The following is a 22,335-nucleotide window of genomic DNA, read 5'->3' as shown; positions in this document are numbered from 1 at the left end:
TCATGGGTCTCAGAGGACCCATGTTTATCATTTGGCTTTTTACCACAGTAGGAGTGGGGAGAGGTGGTGGTGGTCATTAGGAAGTTTCTGATAGTGAGAAAGTCACTGCTGAAGGGGTTGAGGGCCCTACATGCTGCTCCAAAAATTCTGCCACCTGAAGAAACCACCTCACTTTGTCTAATGATAGGGCTGCCCCTGACTAGCAGGAACTTGTCAGAGCCTTGCTAAATTTTATAGTTTGAGAGGATGGGGTTTTGAATGATCTGATTTTATGTTTTGAATTACCTTTGTTAGGTACTTTTTGTTGTTTGTCTACGATTACAATTAAACACATATAATTGAATAATATAAACAGCACAGAGCACTATTGTTGAAAAAATGGTTTAAAAATCTTAAATAAAATGAAAGGTTGTTGAGAGTACTAAATACACAACACATCCTTGATCACTCCTAACAACCACCATTTTTTAATTCGGTTAATAATGCTTATAATGTCACCAGTATTGTCTCAGTGCTACAGGCATTCCTGAAATCAAACTAAATAGGGTCAAGGTGATCAAAACATGCCCTGTAGTTGCATAGCCACAATAGCCTTTAATAATTTTCCCATATGGCCTATCCAGTCTGTTTATCCATACCATCAACTATCCCTTAATGCTGTATTTTCTAAAATATAAAATCAACGAAACACAACCTTTATCGAGATTTCACATAGTGTTTTAGCAGGTCAAGGGTCATTCAGAACTTGGAAACCATTCATGAGACCTCCTGGACAGACTAGCCCCAAACAAAATTGCCTGTTACAACCATTAGTGAATCATTTACTAAATTGCCATTACACAATGATTTGGACAAGGATTCCATATGGTGCTGATGACCTCTGTAAATGCTCTACTGAATGCTCCATTTTTAAAATGTTCTTCTAAATTATTACCTCTGAATGCAATCTGTTTAGGATAATAACCTTTTTGTCTGTAACAATGTCTTTCTTATACTCACTTATATACTCTCAGCATTGCTGCCTCTCTGTTTACATCCTTAATTTCAGTTATACTCTCTTCAAATTACAAGAGCTCAGCTTTTGCCTCTGGTTGGAGTAGAATTTCTCCTCCTATTACCAATAAATTTATCAGAGGTAATGGTATCTAGAAATCTAGCTTTATACCTACCCCATATATTTGTCTAGAGATGCAAATTACAGAAACATTCCAAATTTAAGACCCAATAAGCCTCAATTATGTAAGTCTTCTCACTCCTTGGGTCAATACTTGGTAGAAACTCTATTTGCAGCTATCACAGGCATGAGTCATGTAGCTTAAATGTCTAGAAACTTTGTGCTGCAGAGTGGTGCAATTATTTCTCATTCTTCTTGGCAGAAAAGCTCAGGATCTTTCAAGTTGGATGGGGATTGTCTGTGGACAGCAACCTTCAATCTTTTTTCTAGTGAATTCAGTTCTGGGTTTGACTGGCTCACTGGAAGACATTCATTTCCTTCACATGCTAAGCAACTATATTGTTTTTCTTTGTGCTTAGTAACACTGTCATGCTGAAAGGTTAATATTTTTCCCAGTGCCAGGTCCACATGAGAGTGAACATGTTTTCCTCTACTACTACTACTTAACATTTCTAGAGCGCTACTAGGGTTACGCAGCGCTAGGATCTGCCTATACATTTCAACATCCATCTTTCCCTTGATCTCCACAAGCCTACCATCACCACTGCTACAAAGGATGCCACAACATAATGTTGAGATACTGCAAGGTGGCAACTCCCATGATAAATTACCACTCCTTGATAACTTCCCTCTTAAATTATTGATCAATATTTTTCCCCTGTCTTAGCTAGAGAGACCTCTGTAGTTCTTTTGAAGTATTCTTTAGGCCTCACAAAGATCTTCCACAGCAGTCTCCTTAACACACAGCTATTGTCTTTGGAGAGAGACACCCTGAGGCAATGCCTTGATGATGCCAAATTGTTTCCGCTTCACAATGATGGACATGACACTACCCCAAAGAACATTTAATCTGAAATTTCTTATAACACTTCCCAAACCTGCATCTTTGAACTGCTGCCCTGGAGCTTTGTCTTTCAACAGTTCTATATTCAATATGTTCAATATGTGCTTCAAATTCCTTCATATGAAAGAAACAGCTTGATTCTTTGTCCAAGACTATTTCAATCAGCTAAGCTACTGTAATTGAACACAGGTAGGCTCTATTCAACTTTGACTTTTTTAAGCAATTTTTGCAATTGCAGTTGATTTGAGATAGCTATGAGAAAAGGTGGGAAAATGTATGCAATCAGGACTTTTGATTTCTTATTCTTAATTACTCTTTGAATATTTCTATAACTTTTCTCTGATGTTCAAAGCATATAGTATGTTGTGTGCATCAGTAAAACAAACCCCTACTTTAATTTTGAACTGTATTTTCTAAACAGCAGAACATAAAAGAAAATGTACATGATATTGAAGATTTTTACAAAGCACTTTAACAGTGCAAGAGATGCTCTCAGATAACATGCACCCTTACCTCTCAGAGTTATAAATACATAACATCTGCGCACAATATGGGCTATTTGTTGTTATCTAGCACTCCAAGAATGTCTTTTTCCCTCAACATAGCATATCATTTATATTATTTTCCTGACTTCCAAGTAATTATATACATCTGTCTTTTCCAACCTCAGTTTGGGCGAATCAACCCCCAGCTCACCAACAAAAATACCATAAGGATATCTTTTTTATTTTCAGTTGAAAATTCAAGAAGCATCATCAGTCAGCATATTATATATGGACTTAAAAACATATGAATAGCCATGCTGGGTCAGATCAATGGTCCATCTAGTCCAGTAAACTGCTTCCAACAGTGGACAATCCAGGACACAAGTACCTCACAGAAGCCCAAATATTAGCAACCTTCCATGTCACCAATCCTGGGAAAAGCAATGCCTTCCCCCATGTCCATCTCAATAACAGACTATGGACTTTTCCTCCAAGAATTGTCCAAACATTTTTTAAACCCAGATACACTAACTGCTGTTACCATACCTCTGGCAATGAGTTCCAGAGCTTAACTATTCTTTGAGTGAAAAAATATTTCCTCCTAGTTGTTTTAAAAGTATTTCCATGTAATCTCATTGAGCGTCCCTTAGTCTTTGTACTTTTTGAAACAGTGAAAAACCCGAAACACTTTTACCCATTCTACACCACTCAGGATTTTGTACACTTGTGTTCATCAAATTATTTCAATATTTGAAACCATTACAATTTTTACTGCATATACAAGTTTTTTTTAAACTACTATAAGTATCAATTTAAAACATGGGAACATCACTAGATTTAGGTTTACATTGAACAGCATATGAATTCTTTTTTAAGCTTGCCATGTTGTTTTTTTAAATCTAGGCGAAGCACAAAAAGTTAAGTGGTAACTTGTATTTATGAATTTTGGCCTAAATAGAATCATAGCTGAAAATCTATAATTCACACAGGCATTTTCTCTATTATATATGCACAAAATATACTTACACACACACATGCAAAATACACAGACTATCTCTATATATAAAAGGCACCTCCAACATTCTAACTGAAGCCTCCAGCCGGAAACTTGAGGTGGCATAGATATCCGGTTTAGCAAGTACACAAAGGAAAAGAGAGTTGCAAGTAAAGCAATTAACTCCTGCCACAGTTGTTTTCTCAGGCACCTGGAGTGGTTGCCCTGGGTGATAAACAAGGTCAGCTGCATTACGCAATTAACTCCTCCCAGAGTCTTGCCCTGGGTGATTAACAAGGTCAGCTGGGGTGCACAGGGAGGGGGGAGGGAGACCCTGGAACTGGGAGGGAGGAGGGAGTGATGGGCCCCTGGCACACACTCTGATTCTCATACATACACTATCACTGACACAGACACACTCGCACCCAGTCACACTCTCTCTCGCACATTCCCTCTCTCTCACACAGTCAATGCCACACACACTCTCTCAAACATACACACTCCGAGGAAAACCTTGCTAGCGCCCGTTTCATTTCTCAGAAGCGGGCCTTTTTTACTAGTTACAAATAAACTATAGTACTACTTATATGATTGAAGAACTAAGTATTCAGGATACAGAATTTTAGTGAACAAAATCCATTGTGTTGTTTCTTGTTTCAGGTTTACACTAAAAAGCCCACCTAATACCTCCATTGAATCCCCATCTGAATCCATGCAAATATGCTGCCCAATCATGAACTTTGTTTTTATGAGAAAAACTGCAGCAACATTTGATTATTTGCCAAATATATTTGCTCTCTCCCTAGAAACCATGAACATTCAATTATTGCATGAATTTAAACTATAGCTTCCGTAACAAGCCACTATTTAAAAGTACAGTAAAATAAACCTTGTAGTTTTAATGAAAATATGTTCATTGAAATGTGAATTTATTATTCAAATCTACTCATAAATTTAGCCATTGAGACACCACTTGTCTAAGCAGAGCTCAGTGATTTAGAAAAGCTGTCTATTTAAAATAAAGAATGTATGGCAGGTTTATAGAAACATAGCAGTAGATTTTCACATAAATTTAGAACTGTAGCTTATATATTTTCAACGCAATTTTTATGGGGGGAGGGGTATATTTTCCACTTAGTACTCAGCACTCAAAGGAACAGAAGGTGTAAGCGTACATAGGCTAGATCAGGTGCTTTAACTAAATCACCATGTGTATCAAATCGACATTGTGTTCTGCACTCTAAAAGAAATGATGCTACTCCAAACTACAGAGACCTCAGCTATACTAACAACTAACTTATAATTTTAACAAATAAAACATGCTGCAACTCTAAAGTCCTTAAGTACTGACTGCAACATTTTAAGAGGGTGAAATTCTCATTACTTCCAAAACTAATATTACACGTAGGAAAATACATGACAAAACCAGAAAGGGCTGTTAACAAGTTTACTAAAAATCCAAGAGCTGAAATGCTACATAGATTATAATTTAGGCTTCTGATTTTAGGTTTTAATAGATAAACACTGACAAAAAAACACCCACAATACCAAAAAAAAACTAAAAACAACCCAGGTGTTTATTTGAGAAACACTAGTAAAACACCACTTCCTCTATTAGTCTCTCATCCCTCCCCTGGCTTTTCTTATATACTCTACTGATTTTTTGAGCCTCTTCTGTACCGACTCCTTCTAAATGACACAAATGTACATATTTGATTCCAAAAGCATACCCATCAACAGCACCTGTTTTGCAAAATCATGGATAATCATTGATTTTTTTTTGTACCCTCAAAGAGCACTTAACTGTTAAATGAACAGCTAAATTTATAAGGATAGAAGCCCTAACCAGAACTGAGGCAACATTTAGATTAGTGATTCCAACTTGGAATTAAAATTCTAAATCTATGAACATGAAGAGCAACATGTTCATTGAACTTAAGCTTTTTTAAGATTAGATAAATTCATTGCCTTCGAAATACTAGAAGTTTAATTACTCAAGATAAATTTGTATCCATCAATGGATCATTCATTTTCTATTGACAAGCTGGATGGAATCAGGCATACAAGTGGGTGATGGCATCCTGATGGCCATGCGATAGAACCGCTCTCCCAAAGCTCAGAATTTTGTGTAAAATTCTGAGCATGTACTGCCCTTCCAGCGTGCAGTGATCTCTTCAGCTACTCTGTTATCTTTTTGCTCTCCCATTCCTCATTTTGTTTTGTACTGTTTGTTGTTGTGTTTGTCTTACTTCTTTATCTGAGGAATAAGATATATTGCCAAAGTCAGGATTTCATCTGTGCCCAAAATGTGGCAGAAAAATCCAGTACTTCAACATGCCTACCAAAAGGACTGTAAACATAGTGATTGAACGTCACCAAGAGCATAAAGCATTAACTGACTCCCCCCCCCCAAAAAAAAAAAAACAAACAAACAAACATTTAGACACTGAAAAGAAGCTGTTCCTAGAAAAATCTTGCAAAAAGGCATACAAAGTTCTTTCCACAACACAAAGAGCTGAGCCTCCCCACTCCTCTGGTCTTACTTCCATACAGAGGAGCTACCTACTCAGATCAGACTGTTTCTTCACAATTATCTTCAGACTCAGAGCATAAAAAGCCCTCATTCTCTTCCTCTATCTTTTCTAGACTCGTTTCAATCTAATGTGAAGGGTCTCCTGGATCCTTTCAATATTCAAACTATACTCTACGGAACATTAGGAAGAGGGGTCTACAGGAATTCAATCTGATCCTTCACCACCACTACAGAGGCATGAGTCTCCAAAAGGAAGACAATTCATATCCAGAGTATCAGGAAGTTGGCTACAGAGGTTCCTTTCTCCCTTCAGTGGGAAATGAAACCTAGATCATCTTATTTGGCTTTCTGAAATCCGTAGAGTCCCCTAAGACATAGTAACATAGTAGATGACGGCAGAAAAAGACCTGCACAGTCCATCCAGTCTGCCCAAGAAGATAAATTCATATGTGCTACTTTTTTATTTGTACTGTCCTCTTCAGGGCGCAGACTGTATAAGTCTGGCCAGCTCTATCCCCACCTCCCAACCACCAACCCCGCCTCCCACCACCAGCTCTGGCACAGACTGTATAAGTCTGCCCAGCACTATCCTCGCCTCCCAACTACCAGTCCCACCTCCCACCACCAGCTCTGGCACAGACCGTATAAGTCTGCCCAGCACTATCCCTGCCTCCCACCACCGGCTCTGGCATAGACCGTATAAGTCTGCCCAGCACTATCCCTGCCACCCAACCACCAGCCCCGGCACAGACCGTATAAGTCTGCCCAGCACTAGTCCCGCCTCCCAACCACCAGCCCTGGCACAGACCGTATAAGTCTGCCCAGCACTAGCCCTGCCTCCCAACCACCAGCTCTGCCACCCATTCTAGGCTAAGCTCCTGAGGATCCCTTCCTTATGAAGGGGATTCCTTTATGTTTATCCCACGCATGTTTGAATTCCGTTACCGTTTTCATCTCCACCACCTCCCGCGGGAGGGCATTCCAAGCATCCACCACCCTCTCCGTGAAAAAATACTTCCTGACATTCTTCTTGAGTCTGCCCCCCTTCAATCTCATTTCATGCCCTCTTGTTGTACCGCCTTCCCATCTCCGGAAAAGGTTTGTTTGCGGATTAATACCTTTCAAATATTTGAACGTCTGTATCATATCATCCCTGTTCCTCCTTTCCTCCAGGGTATACATGTTCAGGTCCGCAAGTCTCTCCTCATACATCTTGTAACGCAAATCCCATACCATCCTCGTAGCTTTCCTTTGCACCGCTTCAATTCTTTTTACATCCTTAGCAAGATACGGCCTCCAAAACTGAACACAATATTCCAGGTGGGGCCTCACCAACGACTTGTACAGGGGCATCAACACCTCTTTTCTTCTGCTGGTCACATGCGCTCCTCTGCATGGTATGATCAAAGAGTAGCAGCTCCATATATGGCAAAATATATGGCTTATTCCAGAAATAATTCCAGTGCAGGAGTGGCCTAGTGGTTAGGGTGGTGGACTCCTGGGGAACTGAGTTCGATTCCCACTTCAGGCACAGGCAGCTCCTTGTGACTCTGGGCAAGTCACTTAACCCCCCATTGCCCCAGGTACAAATAAGTACCTGTATATGTAAGCCGCATTGAGCCTGCCATGAGTGGGAAAGCACGGAGTACAAATGTAACAAAAAAAATGTTAAGAAATGAAATATGAAGTCCAACCATCTTCAGGCTTTAATAAAGTACAACTATCTTATTCAGTAGTAATAATAAGTACATAAGTAATGCCACACTGGGAAAAAGACCAATAGAATCAACTACACATAAAGTAAAAAAAAACAAAAAGTACAGAATTTCTAATACTATCCCCTAGAAAGAACTCCTGATTGATGGATCCTTTGGGAGAACATGGTGTTTCAAGAAAATAGCTGCTCACCAGCTCTGTTTGGTTCAATATGCACAGACAAGTTCCACAAGATACAGGTTTTCTCACCTGCTCTTTCTATACAAGTTCAAAAGCAGCTGGTTTACATTCTAGCAGAGGTGGATGAACATGGTACCCATCTTATCACAACAGCTTATGATGCCTTCAAAATGTTGGCCAGAGTTTCCACTTCTACGGTTGCAGACAGGTGACGAGCATGGCTGTAAGCATCCACCATACAAAAAGATGTACACTCCAAGTTACTGCAGACGCTCTTTGTACAGAAGATTAAAATAGTAGACATAATTAAAGACCTCTGTTCCAAATTTCAACACCTCTCAGTTTAACCTATATCAGCTACATCTGCCAGGTGCAATTCTTTCAACCAATGCAGATGTAGATATTGTTTCAAGAAATTCTATTATTAAAAACAATCTGAAGACTTAACATAAGTTGTCCCTAAAGTAAGACAAAGGGAAAGGACTCTGCCTAAGAAACTGACCCCTAACCAAGCAAAGCAAAAGCCCTCTTTTGACTATGCTATTTGCCTCCATCCATTATAAAACATTCATGCCCTACCTGTGGGAGGAAAACTACAATTACTTGCTTGGCAGAACACCAGACACTTGAGGCAATTCCATTTTCTGGGAGGGGTATCACCTCAGATTAATCAGCTACATCAACATCCTTAGAGCAACAAACCTTCTCTCAACCATCTCAATATGTTGCAAAAAGAAGTCCATCTACTTCTCCAAGCCAAAGATATGAAATCTGTCCCACCACAGGAGATTAATCAAGGATTTTACTTGAGATACTTCCTCATTCAAAGAAAGTCAGGAGACAAACTATTCTCAACCTCAGAGATCTCAACTGCTACCCTCTCAAAGAGAAGTTGAAAAGGCCACCATACCCTCTGTTCAACAACAGAGACTGGATGTATATCCTATATCTGAAATGTACATATATACAAATTCAAATCCATCCTCCTAAAAGGATTTACCATTCAAGTCTGTCATTTCTATTACAATGTTCTTATGTTTGAACTTTCATCAGTGGTAGGGTTGTTTTCGAAGAGCCTCAAAGTGGCAATAGTGCACCTTCACAAGCAAGGCCATTTTGTACTTCCTTATTTGGATGATTGGTTTCTAGTGGCTCACAAGCCTTGATTCTCCTGGAGAAGGCAAATTGCTCTCCCATAGTCTCTGGGGCTCTTAATCAACTTACAGGAAGTCCATTCTTTCCCCCATAATTTCCTTTATATCAATTGTATTGGACACCATCCAATCTAGAGCATTTGTACTGGGTGACAAAGTCCAGATACACATGGTCCATGTTCAAGTCACACAATCAGCACCCAAGGTAACTTCCAGAGTTTAATTACAGATGTTCAGGCACATGGCAGTGGCTGCTAAAACTGCTCCCCTAGCTTGTCTGAAAATGTAGTGTCTTCAGTAGGATATCAAGTGTCAATATCTCAACCTCTCTCCACTATTCTGTGCTTACCTTCTTGGCTTTGTCCGCTTTGTGGCAACATCACTTAGTCCTCACTACAGATGACTTCAACTGACGGTGGATTCACAGGGAATGTGGTCAAAATATTAAACTCCTCACATAAATCTCTTGGAACTCTGAGCACTTTTCTATGCCCTACAAGTGTTCCTTCATTGCTTTTACAGGTGCTCTGTCTTAATTCAAACAGACAATAAAGTACCAATATTTTACATAAACAAGGAAGAGGGCTCGGGCTCTTTTTGCCTCTGTTGGGAGGCTGCCAGAATCTGTGACTTGCCATTGCAAACTGAATGCAGATATAAGCAGCCCACATATCCAGACCACAAATTCACTTAGTTGGCAAGTCCAGAATACTGTTTCATCCCTGCAAATAGGTCTTTGATTCAACTGTTATAACTTCTTTCTTCCAAGAGTAGGGAATGTCTGAAAGCAATCTCTTTGCCAGTGAAAAGAAAGCAAAGCTCCCTTCTATTGTTCCATTCTTCAAGTTCAGTTTATTTGATATACTGCCTATTTTATAAAAGTCTAAGTGGTTTATAACGTTTTTTATTCTATACTGTGGGGGGGGGGGGGGGGGGGGAGAGAAGTCATGAACTTAGTACACAAGACAGGAAATGTGGTGAGTACGACAAAGACATCCATAATGGAGGGTGGGGAATTGAGCAGGGAAGACTTACATTTGCAAAAGGTAGAAAAGGAGGATAGGGAAATGTTTAAGGAGGGGAAAATAGAAAACAGGAACCCTTAACGAAGAAATAAAATTTGGAGCATAACTCTCAGAAATGTTAATCTGGAGGAGTATTAGGGCAAAGTAAAATGTTTTCAGAAGAGATCTGAATTTGTGAAAAATGTTTTCCAATCTCAGATAAAATGGGAGGCTATTCCAGAGGGTAGGGGCAGCCACACTGAAGTAGAATGTTCTAGCAGTGTCTAAATATACCTGACAAAATAAGGACACCATAAAGAGGTGTTTTGCTGATCAAAGAGTCCTTACAGGGGTATAACAAGTGAGGAGACTGGCCAAGAATGAAGGGAAACAGAAGATTGAATTTGATGACATAGAATGTTAAGTTTATATTTGTCTCTTAGATTGTAAGCTCCTTGAGCAGGGACCGTCCCTCTATGTTAAATTGTACAGCGCTGCGTAACCCTAGTAGCGCTTTACAAATGTTAAGTAGTAGTAGTAGTATATGAGATTCTGTAAGCGATCAGGAGCAATGTGATCATATTTCTTATATCCATGAATAGATTTGACTGCAATGTTCTGTATTTGAAGCCTATGAAGCTGATAACTGGACAGAGCAACAAAAAGTGAGTTACGGTAATCCAATTTTGACAGCACCAGTACATGTACAAGAATTCATAAGGAAGAAGCCCTAAAAGAAACCATATGGAACATAATTGTCCAAGAGTAAAGAAAAAGGATACTACATCTATGTACATGGAACTATAAGGTATTATCAATGGTGATGCCTTGGATTTTAACAGATGTATTAACAGAGAGGGTGTCACGCCGGTGAGGAAAAAAGTGAGTCCTTGGGCCACTGCCGAGGAGCAGCAGCGGCAGGCAAATCACCCAAACAGGAGGCAAGGCAGACCACAGACAGGCCAGACTGGAGCAGCTGGACTGGAACAGAAGCACTAAGCAGCAGCAGGAGAATAGTCCATGAATCAAGCAAGAGTCTTACTGGCAGGCAGCAAAGCAGCAGGGAAACCAGGAACCACACAGAGTCAGTAGGCTGGCAGCAATCAACAGGAACTCAGGAATCAAGCAGAGTCTTGGGCAGGCAGCAATCAGTAGAATAAACCAGGAAACCAGCAGAGTCAAAGGCAGGCAGCAATCAGTAGAATAATCCAGGAACACAAGCAGGGTCAAAGACAGGCAAAGCAAGCATTCAGGGCAGGAACCGCAGCAGACCAACAAGGACAAGAACACAACTGAAGACCTCTGTTGCCAAGGCAAAGCCTGAAAGTTCCCAGGTGCTTAATAAAGGCAACATACAAGGGAGTTCAGCAGGTAAGGGTGCTGCTAAGTTCCAAAAATCCCAAGACAGTCTGGAAGGCTGGAAGATCCGGACCGGACCGGCATGACTTCTGGAACATGGGAAACAGCAAACAGACAGTCCATCGCAGCCACCAGGTCTGACCACCAGGTGGAGCATGAAACAGGGGCACAACCGTGACAGAGGGTTCCTTTAATACTAAAAGCAGGCATCTTAGAGATGGGGGGGGGTCGTGCATGGAGACTTCAGAATGACACTTTTAGGGTGCTAAGAAAATATTTAAGAGTATTGAGCCAAGAATTGATCCCTGTGGAACCCCTGAAAGCGGGGGGCTTGAAGAGGAGGAGGAGTCAGAGTGGAAAACCACGTAGGTGCAGCTGATTAGATACGAGTAGAACCAATTAAGTGCCAATCCAGTAATGTTAAGATCACTAAGCTGTTGGAGTAAAATAGTATGGTCAAATAAATGGAAGGCAGCAGACAGATATGAAAAAAATAAAACATCCCTCCCTCCATCTATGATCAGCTTTATGTAGTTCACAAGTCCTAGAAGGGTTTGTTCAGGGGAACGATAACAGCAAAATTCAGTTTGGTGAGGGTGGATAGCATTTTGTTTGCAAAATATATTCAGAATAGCAACAACCATCTCTATAATCTTAAAGATGAGTAAGTTGGCTATTGGTATATAGTTACTTATTAAAGAGGAATCTACATTATGTGTGAGTGTATAATGGCTTTCTTAAAAGCTTTTAAGTGAGGGTGTGTAATGGCTTGCTTCCAAGTGGCTGAAAAGGTACCTGAGGACAAACTATAGAGTGAAGAAATAGGAGAAGTGGTAGAAGGAATTATTTTAAAAGAGATGCTGGGTGATAATCTTTGAAGGGTAATGATGGCTTAAGAAGGGAGACTATTTTGTTCAGTTGATCCTGGGATAGAAAATTAAAGGAGGCAAGGGAAACTGCTGGAATGGCTGGGGAGGAAGAAGGAGGTGGTCGGGACTAGCAAGCAGTGTGCGGAAAAACTAAGATCAGCAATTCTATCATGGAAGCCCTTTGCAAAGTCATCCACTGTGAACTGTAAAGGAATTGTTATGGTAGAAGATTCAGTAAGATGATTTAGGTCCAAGAAAGCAGATAGGCAGACGATTAACAAAATCCAGCACAGAAAACAAAAAGAAGCAAATCTCCAACAACAATAAAGTTTTGTAAAAAGGCCAATTTATTCACTGTTAAAACCATAAATAATTAAAAGCCCGACGTGGCCATGTTTTGCCCTCTCAAAGGGTTGTGTCAGGGGCTTGAAATCAAATCCAGTGGTGTGGTCAGAAAATTTCACCTACTTGTTTAAAAGCTTTTCTCTTGAAAAGCAGTAGCAGCAACAGTATGTACCATGCCCTCGGGTTTTTGCAGCCCAAATGCATTATCCTGCATTTTTAAGCAGGATTTAAACCTAAGCTGCCAAATTTCAGACCATTCCTCTAGTTTTGCTAAGTCCTTCCTCATGTTACTCACACTATCAGGGGGTGTCTACCCTATTGCAGATTTTGGTATCATCCGCAAAGAGGCAAACCTTACCAGACAGCCCTTCAGCAATATCGATTACAAAAATTTTAAAAGAACCAAACCTTGCGGCACACCACCAATAACATCCTTTTCCTCAGAATGAGTTCCATTTACCACTACCCTCCGAAGCCTTCTACTCAATCAGTTCCTAATCCAGTCAGACACTTTAAGGCCCATACCAAGGGCACTCAGTTTATTCATTAGTAATCTATGCAGAACCTTGTTAAAGGCTTTGCTAAATTTAAATATATCACATCTAGCGCTCTCCCTAAATCCAACTCTCTGGTCACTCAGTCAAAGAAATTAATCAGACTTGTCCAACAAGACCTGCCTCTAATGAAACCATGTTGCCTCAGATTCTGTAATCCATTGGATTCCAAAAAAACTTTACTATTCTCTGTTTTAAGGATGTTTCCATTAATTTACTTAAATGATATCTAAATACTGCCCACTAACTTATCTTTAATTATACAGCGTTCACACGATTCATCAATCACCAAACACTATCACTGTATATATAAATCTAATGACTATTATATTAGACCTCAGAGGTGTTGTTAAAGTGAATTTCCACTTTGATGTTATTCACATCAGAAATCAATCTCATATGCCTCTCGTCATTGGTCAAATATCTATTTTTCTATCTTTTTCATTTTTTTCACTCGTTCGAAGTGTCGATGATCAATGTGTCCTGCAATTCACACTAATTCTCGCAGCTAGCTGCGTTCTTCATCGACGCACGAGCCGAGTGATCCACCGCTAAGAGTCTTTTTTTTTTTTTTTTTGAAAAAGATAGAAAAATAGATATTTGACCAATGACGAGAGGCATATGAGATTGATTTCTGATGTGAATAACATCAAAGTGGAAATTCACTTTAACAACACCTCTGAGGTCTAATATAATAGTCATTAGATTTATATATACAGTGATAGTGTTTGGTGATCCATTAATTTACTTGCCACAGAAATCAGACTTACCAGCCTGTAGTTCCCAACGTCTTCATTAATTCCACTTTTGAGGAGACGAACCACATCTGCCCTTCTTCGGTCCTCCAGGACCACTCCCGACCCTACAGAAGCACTGCAAAGGTCAGCCAGCAGAGCCGCTATAACAGTGGTTCCCAAACTTGGTCCTGGAGGCATCCGAGCCAGTCAGGTTGTCAGGATATTCACAATAAATATTCATGAGACACGATTTCCATCCACTGCCTCCACTGCACGCAAATCTCTCTCATGAATATTCATTCTGGATATCCCGAAAACCTGACTGGCTCGGGTGCCTCCATGACAAGGTTTGGGAACCACTGCACTAGAACTTCCCTAAATTCCTTCAGTACCCTTAGGAGGTATGCCATCCGGCCACATTGCTTTGTCCATCTTTAGTTAAGCTGGCTCCTCATGAATACAGTCCTCTGAAAATCATTTAGGGGCTACCACCCTTCCATTCCTATTTGTGTTTATCTTCTGTGGTCCTGCTCCTGGCCCTTCAGCTTTGAACACAGAAAAGAAATATTTGTTAAGCAATTCTGCTTTATCAGCTTCTACAGATTCTTCCCCTTCACTTTGAATCTCACAATGCCACTTTTGCACTTCCTCCTATCATTAAAATATCTAAAAAAAATGTCTTGCCCCCCCCCCCCCCCCCCCATTTTACCACATTGGCTATTTTTTTCTTCCATTTACATCTTTGCTTTCCTGACTACTCTATTAGATTCTCTTAGCTTTCCCAGATATTGTTGCTTGTTTTCCTCTTTGTCAGACTTGTGAGTTCTTGTACTAAGTAGAGCGCTGCTGAGGCCAGGACTCGGACCAGGTTCTGCTTGGCGGCCGGACAAACCTTGGTTTCACCTGCGCAGACCGCTGTTCCCCAGAGGTTGAGCCCCTAGGTGTGGGCGGCCTGCAGGACTTATGAGATGGAGCTGGAAGCGGGGTGGTGAACGTATCAGCCAGGCAGGCAGCAGGCAAGAGAGTGATCTAGGTACACGCAAAGTCAATAGGCAGGCGGCAGGAAGGGGAGTAATCCAGGAACAGGCAATGTCAACAGGCAAGCAGCAGGCAGGGGAGTAATCCAGGTACAGGTAATGTCAATAGGCAAACAACAGGCAAGAGAGTAATCCAGGCACAGGTAAAGTCAGTAGGCAGGCAGCAGATCAAAAGGGTAATCCAGGTACAGGCAAAGTCAGTAGGCAGGCAGCAGGTCAAAAGGGTAATCCAGGTACAAGCAAAGTCAGTAGGCAGGCAGCAGGTCAAAAGGGTAATCCAGGAACAGGTAAAGTCAATAGGCAGGCAGCAGGCAAGAGAGTAATCCAGGTACAGGCAAAGTCAGCAACGGACAAGTAGATAAGAAGCAAACTACTGAGCAAGTAACACCTACCAAAGCATAAGCCGAAACATGGAGTCCAGGAAGAGCTCAGCTGATAAAGTGCTGGCAGGAACCAGCAGGGAGAAGGAGCACAGCCATAGGACAAGAGCAGGGGAAGGAGGAACCGGAAAACCAATAGGAGAGAAACAAGGGAAGCAGACACAGGTGGGTGGAAGCAAAGCAATCAAGGAGCCTGCAACCACCGCTCTCTGAACAAACCCAGAGAAGAACTACACACACATGGTTCAGGGCAGTGCCAGTCAAGTGTGCATGTCGACGGGACCCCGCGCAGCCCGAGAATGCCGCTTGCATTGAGGTAGGGGACATGATACTTTCTGTGATCTCTTGTAGTTCCCTTTGAAACCTATAGAAAAAGCATCTTTCAACTTGGGAAATCCTGTTTCCTATTAGTTATCACTTCACCTAGGAGAAATAGAGAATCTCAGGCATTAGAAACGTGCAAGCCATCCCAAGCTTTCATAAGTACATAACTTAAGTATTGAAATATTGGGACAGACCAAAGGTCCAGCAAGCCCGGCATCCTGTTTCCAACAGTGGCCAATCCAGGTCACAAATACCTGGCAAAATCTCAAAAAAGTACAAAACATTTTATGCTGCTTATCCCAGAAATAAGCAGTGGATTTTCCCCAAGTCCATTTTAATAATGGTCTATGGACTTTTCCGTTAGGAAACCGTTCAAACCTTTTTTAAACTCTGCTAAGCTAACTGCCTTTACCACATTCTCTGGCAACAAATTCCAGAGTTTAATTACATGTTGAGTGAAGAAAACTTTTCTGTGATTCGTTTTAAATGTACTACTTTGTAGCTTCATTGCAAGCCCCCTAGTCCTAGCATTTTTGGAAAGCATAAACAAGACACTTCAAGTCTACCTGTTCCATTCCACTCATTATTTTATAGACCTCTATCATATCTCCCCTCAGCTGTCTTTTCTAAAGAGCCCTAGCCGCTTTAGCCTTTCCTCATAGCTTTTACTAGAATGAGGAAATAGTGCTTGCCAATTTCTGTCTAAAGACTCTTTCAAATTCTTGAGAGAAAGCCCTTTATACTCTAGGTTGAAAGTAACAGTCAAGAGCCCATTTACCACTGTTCGTTCCTTTTGATCCAAATAGAACTGGCCTCGCATACCAGTTGTAAAATGAACTCTGACAAACTGACTAGCATCTGGTATACAATTCTGCTGTGGACAACCCCAATATTCCTCTCATCTCCAACAGCCAGTCTCATCAAATTAGAGCCGTTGCACCATTGGTAGGCCTCCTGAAGTCTGCCTCACTGAATACTATATGCAAAGCAGCTACCTGATCCTCTCTTCATACTTTCATTGTGCACTATTGTTCAGACCAGGCTTCAGCACAGGAGAGTGCCTTGGTCAAGCAGCGCTAGCCAGTCTCTTCTATGAACTAGCAATGCTTGCATTTGACTTTACAGGCTGCTCCAAGAGCTAAGACAATTCAATTCTGAGATGCCCTAAACTTGGAAGTCACTTTACTCGTGTGCCTGACTCAATCCTGCTTGTTGACAGAAAAAGCAATGATGCTCATCTGTAACAGAGGGTTTTTTTTAAATAGATAACAGGATTGGTTGATGCTTACCTGTAACAGATTTTTTTTTTTATATATAGATAACAGCATTGGTAAGGTACACAAATCCTCCCACCTCCCTGAGAGTTGTTTTACTGTTTGAACTTTGGAATCAACTAGGGAGATGAGAAGACAGTTGCACACATCAAGAGCCAAGCATGTTCAGAAATGTAAGGGAAGTTCTGAACTCTGGAAGAACAGTTCTGGTTCTGGCACTATCTAATGCCATCACCCACTCATGCCCCTCTTCAAATCCTGCTGTCTACAGAAAATATCCCTTAAAGCTGAGTAAAATTGCTGACTGTGACATCCTCAAGGCCATATAACTGATCAACATTTATGAGCATTTAAAGTGCCAATGAAAAGCTACAACCAGTTCAGATTTAAGTGAACAGCTAAAGACATCACTACAGTATACAGCTGATGTTGAAAATAAACTGTAGTTGAAAGGGTGGTATCAGCCACAGATTACATACCTGTATGTGTCCGAATATGAGCAAGAAAGGCCATAGAATTGCTGCTCTTACACATCTTTCCACAATATTTGCAAATATTGCCTTTTATCTCCTCTCTCTCACAGTTGATTTGCTCAGTGTCTTCCACAATGTACTTATTGACTTCCCTTAACAATTCCTCATGCTGTTCTTTAATATGAAGAAACAAATTTTGCTCAGAATCAAATGGTTCTGTGCACTTCACACATTTAAATGTGGCTCCTCCTTCTGGTAGTTCCTCTACACTTGCCTGCTCATTCCTCATGTGGCCAGCACTTGCCAAATGTTGGTGAAGATTACTTTCTGTGTAAAATGACTTTCCACAGAGTAAGCAATGAAAATGTTTTTCCTTTGAAGGATGTTTCATAGCTATATGCACATTTAGACCACTTAAACCATCTGCTAAAAAGCCACAGTCATCACATCGTATACGTGGTGTTTCACCATGGGAGTTTCCTTCAGGCTTCCTCTTTTTAGCAAGCTGTGGACTTGAACTGTCTGTTTTCAAATGTAACTCAGCTTTTTTTCTCATGGCCATTTGTCTTTCATCAGAGCAGCTGGCAGATCCACCTTCCTGATGATCTTTTAGCCTTACTATAGAAGAATCAAAAAATCCAATAATGTGTAATGATTTTACTTCATCATCTATGCTGCTTATGGTTACAGTTGCCTTGCTACTATTTTCTTGCAAGTCTTCAGTAGAAGATTCATCTACCTCCCAAACACCATCACTTAAAGCTGCCTCTGCTTCACGTTGTGCATGTATGAGGGCTTCCTCTACAGATGGATTTCCTTCAGCACCTTTATAATCCTCTGAACAGAGTAGCATTTTATTAACATCTGTACCACTTTCTTCAAGTTTAGACTGCTTACTAATAATGTCTGTATCTGGAATAGATATTGTGATATTTTTAGAACTTTCTGTCGGTTGCACTTCTGTAAGATGTTCAGTATTTTCATATTCTTTTACAGCTTTATTTCCATTTCTTAGCAAGTTATCTGTATCCTGTGAATCATTTGCATCAGCATCCACAGAGAAGTCTTCACTTTCTTTTTCTGCCATATGCAGTAAATCTGAATCAACCACGTTTTCTTCATGTCCAGTTTTTTGCACCTCACATACAACTCCTGATTTCAATAATGCTATATCATTGTTAGCAGAAACTTCAGCTTTTGAAGTGGCCTGAAGACTTGAACAAATATTAACATCATCTCCACTGCTGGATACATCTAACCTTTCATCATCTTGCAAAGTAAAGCAGCCAGATAAGCTTTGCAATTTGTTAAGATCCTGTCTTTCTTTATCCACATCATATACTGTATTAGCAAGTATTTTCTGAAATTCCTTAGAACTTTGTTGATTTTGCTCTTGAGAAAAGCTAGTTGCTATTTCTTTTGAGTTTGCTGTTCCATTGACTTCATCCTCAGAAGAATGAAGACGGCATTGTCTTTTAATTTTATGCTTTTCTGTGGCCGCATGCCTGGTCATCTCTCGTCGAGTAACTGCATAATAATCACAGGCCATGCAGTAGTATTCAAATTCCTTAGTATGTTTTCGTTTAACATGCAACTCTAAAGATGAAAATGAATAGGCAATGAAGTCACAGTGAATGCATTTATTACTATTTTCACCTGTAGATTTTATTTGAAGGCAAAGATCATTCTCTCTCTCTGGAGTAGAACTGCTCAGATCTTTAAGCATATGCTGTGTTTTATCTGCTGAATTTTGATCACACTCGTCATTATTTGAAGCAAGTATATTTTTCATTTCTACATTTATAGAACTTCTATTGTCTTCTCTGTTTTTCTCTAAGCTTGAAGCATCTACTTCTACTTGAGTACCGGCTCCAACGTGTTCATTCAAAATGAAAACAGAACTTTTAGTCTTCTTGCTGCTGGATTCCACATTACACCCATCGGGAACGATAATGTCCTCCGTTTTTTGTTTTTTATGATCTTCCATTTCAACACGGCTTTTGTGCTTCTTAGTGGTGCAATGACGTTCCATATCACCTTTGGTTACTGTGTAGTAGTTGCAAACTTTACATAAATAGCTGTATTGATGACTATGTTTTCGTCTAATGTGAACAGACAAATTTGTCACACTAGAAGCCAAAAGGCCACAATGAGTACATGTCCTAGAAACGTTTCCTTTAGGTCTTCCTCTTTTGAGTGTACCGACTAAAAGTGAATCACTCTCTTCGGTGACCACTGGCTGGGGCAATTCTTTGATAGCTGATATATTCTCTGAATGACTAGATGACTGAATCTGCACACTTTTTTTATCAGACTCAGAGATTTCATTTTCAGAGGAGGTAGGTTCTGATGATTCTTTTACATCACCTATATCTGCACAAACCTTTTCAATACACTCTTCAAAAAGTAAACCAATGTTGTTTCTCTTAGCATTTTCAATGTGTTTACTTCTTTTAATATGCTTTTCCATCCCTTCTTTGCTCAATGAATAAAGATTACATGCTTTACAAAGAAAATGAAAATCTCGTGTATGTCGAAGTTTTATGTGCCTTGTAAGAACAGTGGATGATCTTGTTTTATAGAAACACTTTCTACATTTAAACTGGGCTTTGCTCTGAAAACAATGTTTTTCTTCATCACTATTACTTGCCCTCGATGCCTGCAGTGAATCTTGCTGTATTTTCACTTCTATTTTATTTGCAATATTTTTTGTACCAATATGCGACTCTGATGTATTAATAGCTACAGTCTCCAGCATCAAATCATTTTTATCTGATCCAGCAGTATTTTGCTTTGCAAGTAAATTAATATGCTCTTTTGTTTTTTCATGCTGTACTAAGTCAACCTCAGCTGAAAAGTAGAGCTTACAAGCAGCACAACCAAAGTGCATATTATGCTCATCAGCCATGTGGTTTTTAAGATTTTTTTCATCTGTGGCAACAAATGAACAAAAATGACAATCAGAACGGCACACAACCATCTGATGTCTGTTCGTTTGACAGTGTTTTTCAAAATCTCCTCTTGTTACACAGGAATAACCACAAGGCTGACAGTGAAACTGCATTTCTTTAGTGTGGCGTCTTTTAATATGAATCTCCAAGCCTTTTCTGTTCTGAAAAACATGATCACAGTAGGGACAAGTGCGCAGTATCTTGTGGTCTGAAATATCAGGTTGCAATTCAGAATCCTCACATTTTTTTGTGCTAGCAGAGCATATACTTGTTTTATGCTGATTAACATCTTGCACAGCAGAGCAGTCAGTAGCAGCCTTGATAGTCTTTAACTGTTCCACATATTTCAATTCTTTGGGTTTCGTGTGTGCCCTGAAAGCATGTCGTATAAGCACTCTGTGACTTTTACCTTTACTTCGAACAAACAAGTGAAATTGTTTTTTAACTTGACTCTTACAAATGAACGATTCAGTTCTTCTCCTGAAGGTTTTGTTCACTGCTAAAACATTTCTTTCTCGAGCTAACCTATCAGCTCTTTTGGAGATTCTTATGCTGTCGTTTGCCTGAGTACTTTCTAGATCTTTAGTGGCAACTGATTTATCCAAACTATCTTCTTGGATTCTTGATGTATCTAGTTTCTTCACCTGATTTTTATAATCCCCCTTCTCATTAGATGAGACCATATTCATTCTATTTATTCTCTCCATCTGTTCTCTTACTAAAGATTCTTCACATGGAATCATTTCTATATGAAGTTCATCATCATTTTTGACAATACTTTCTTTAGCGTTCTTCAGCCTGCTGTCAACATTTTGCAACCCTTTAGAATCAGCAATTCTTTCAGCTGATTTATTGATCAAGGGTTTTCTTTTCTCACTTGTCTTTCTCATTGCTGTATATTTTTTGGGGGAGGAAGAATTTTTGGTCAACATCTGTACGTAGCCACCCCGTGCAACAAGATTTTGACGACGGATGTGTGTCTTACCAAGGAAATGAGCATGGAGGAGATCTTCCTCAGTGCAATGAAAGCCACAGAGATCACAACAAAAGATTAATTCTCGTTTGTGTCTCTCTTTGATATGGGCTTGTAGAGCAGCACTATTTTCTGGCTTATAGCTACAATGGGGGCAAGAACTGTTTTCTGATTCTTTGTTATGAATACTAAGACTATGTCTGTCCAAATCAAATTTAGAGAAGAAAGACTGACCACAGTTTTTGCAATTAAAAACTCCAGTTGGGTCTCCATCAGTATGTATTACACTAATTTCTTCCGAGTGAACAGATGATATATTTTCAGATATAGGTATTACAGTCTCTTGGGAATGCTCCTTTTCTATGTGATCTTTTAGTTCACTATCATTTAAGCCAACAAAGGAACAATGCCAAATTGAGCACTTTATCTGGCATGGATCACTATTTGAACAGTCTCTTAATTCTGTTTCATTTATTCTCACATTTGTTGTGACATTTGCACTGTTTGTTTCACTGCCTGAGTCCTCACCTTCTGGAACTGAAGGCTTTATTCTTTTGGATAAACATTTATTTTCAGACCCAACTTCAGTAATGTCTGGGCTGGCTGGCCTTTTGTTTCTGCAACTCTCTTTCCTGTTCTCTATACTCTCAGATATTTCCCCAGATATGTCCCTCCTTTTTTGGTCAGATAAGGCGTTCTGGACAATGTTTTCTTCTAGAATATTATTTTTAAGGTCTTCTGGCCCTTCAGTTGTAGAGTTTGGATCTTTTTCACCACCATTTTGTTCATCCATGCTTAATGTTGTGTAGAATGTTGCTCCACTTTCATACTACTTCCATCTGGCACAATATCACCTGTAAAATGAAACAAATTTTTATTAGATTCTTATTTCCCAACCTGCAAATGAAAGTAGTTTTATTAATTCCCATTAAACCTCATTACACCCAAAAATGAAAAGATTAGTCTCCACACTGG

The 22,335-nt window shown here is 39.9% G+C and overlaps 1 protein-coding gene and 1 pseudogene across 1 annotated transcript in view; both read right to left on the bottom strand.

Moving 5' to 3' along the window:
- ZNF407 (zinc finger protein 407) overlaps positions 1 to 22,335 on the bottom strand; it is a 918,238-nt gene that overhangs the window by 857,199 nt on the left and 38,704 nt on the right. The window contains 1 exon segment of the mRNA XM_030211702.1: positions 17,443 to 22,214. Within this exon segment, the coding sequence (XP_030067562.1) occupies positions 17,443 to 22,153 (4,711 nt within the window). The 5' untranslated portion in view covers positions 22,154 to 22,214.
- On the bottom strand, positions 13,619 to 13,771 carry LOC115460772 (annotated as a pseudogene).

The sequence above is a fragment of the Microcaecilia unicolor genome, chromosome 1 (assembly GCF_901765095.1).
Source record: "Microcaecilia unicolor chromosome 1, aMicUni1.1, whole genome shotgun sequence".
Classification (NCBI taxonomy): domain Eukaryota; kingdom Metazoa; phylum Chordata; class Amphibia; order Gymnophiona; family Siphonopidae; genus Microcaecilia; species Microcaecilia unicolor.
Note: the sequence above shows the minus strand (reverse complement) of the source record. Positions and strands in the feature narration are given on the sequence as shown.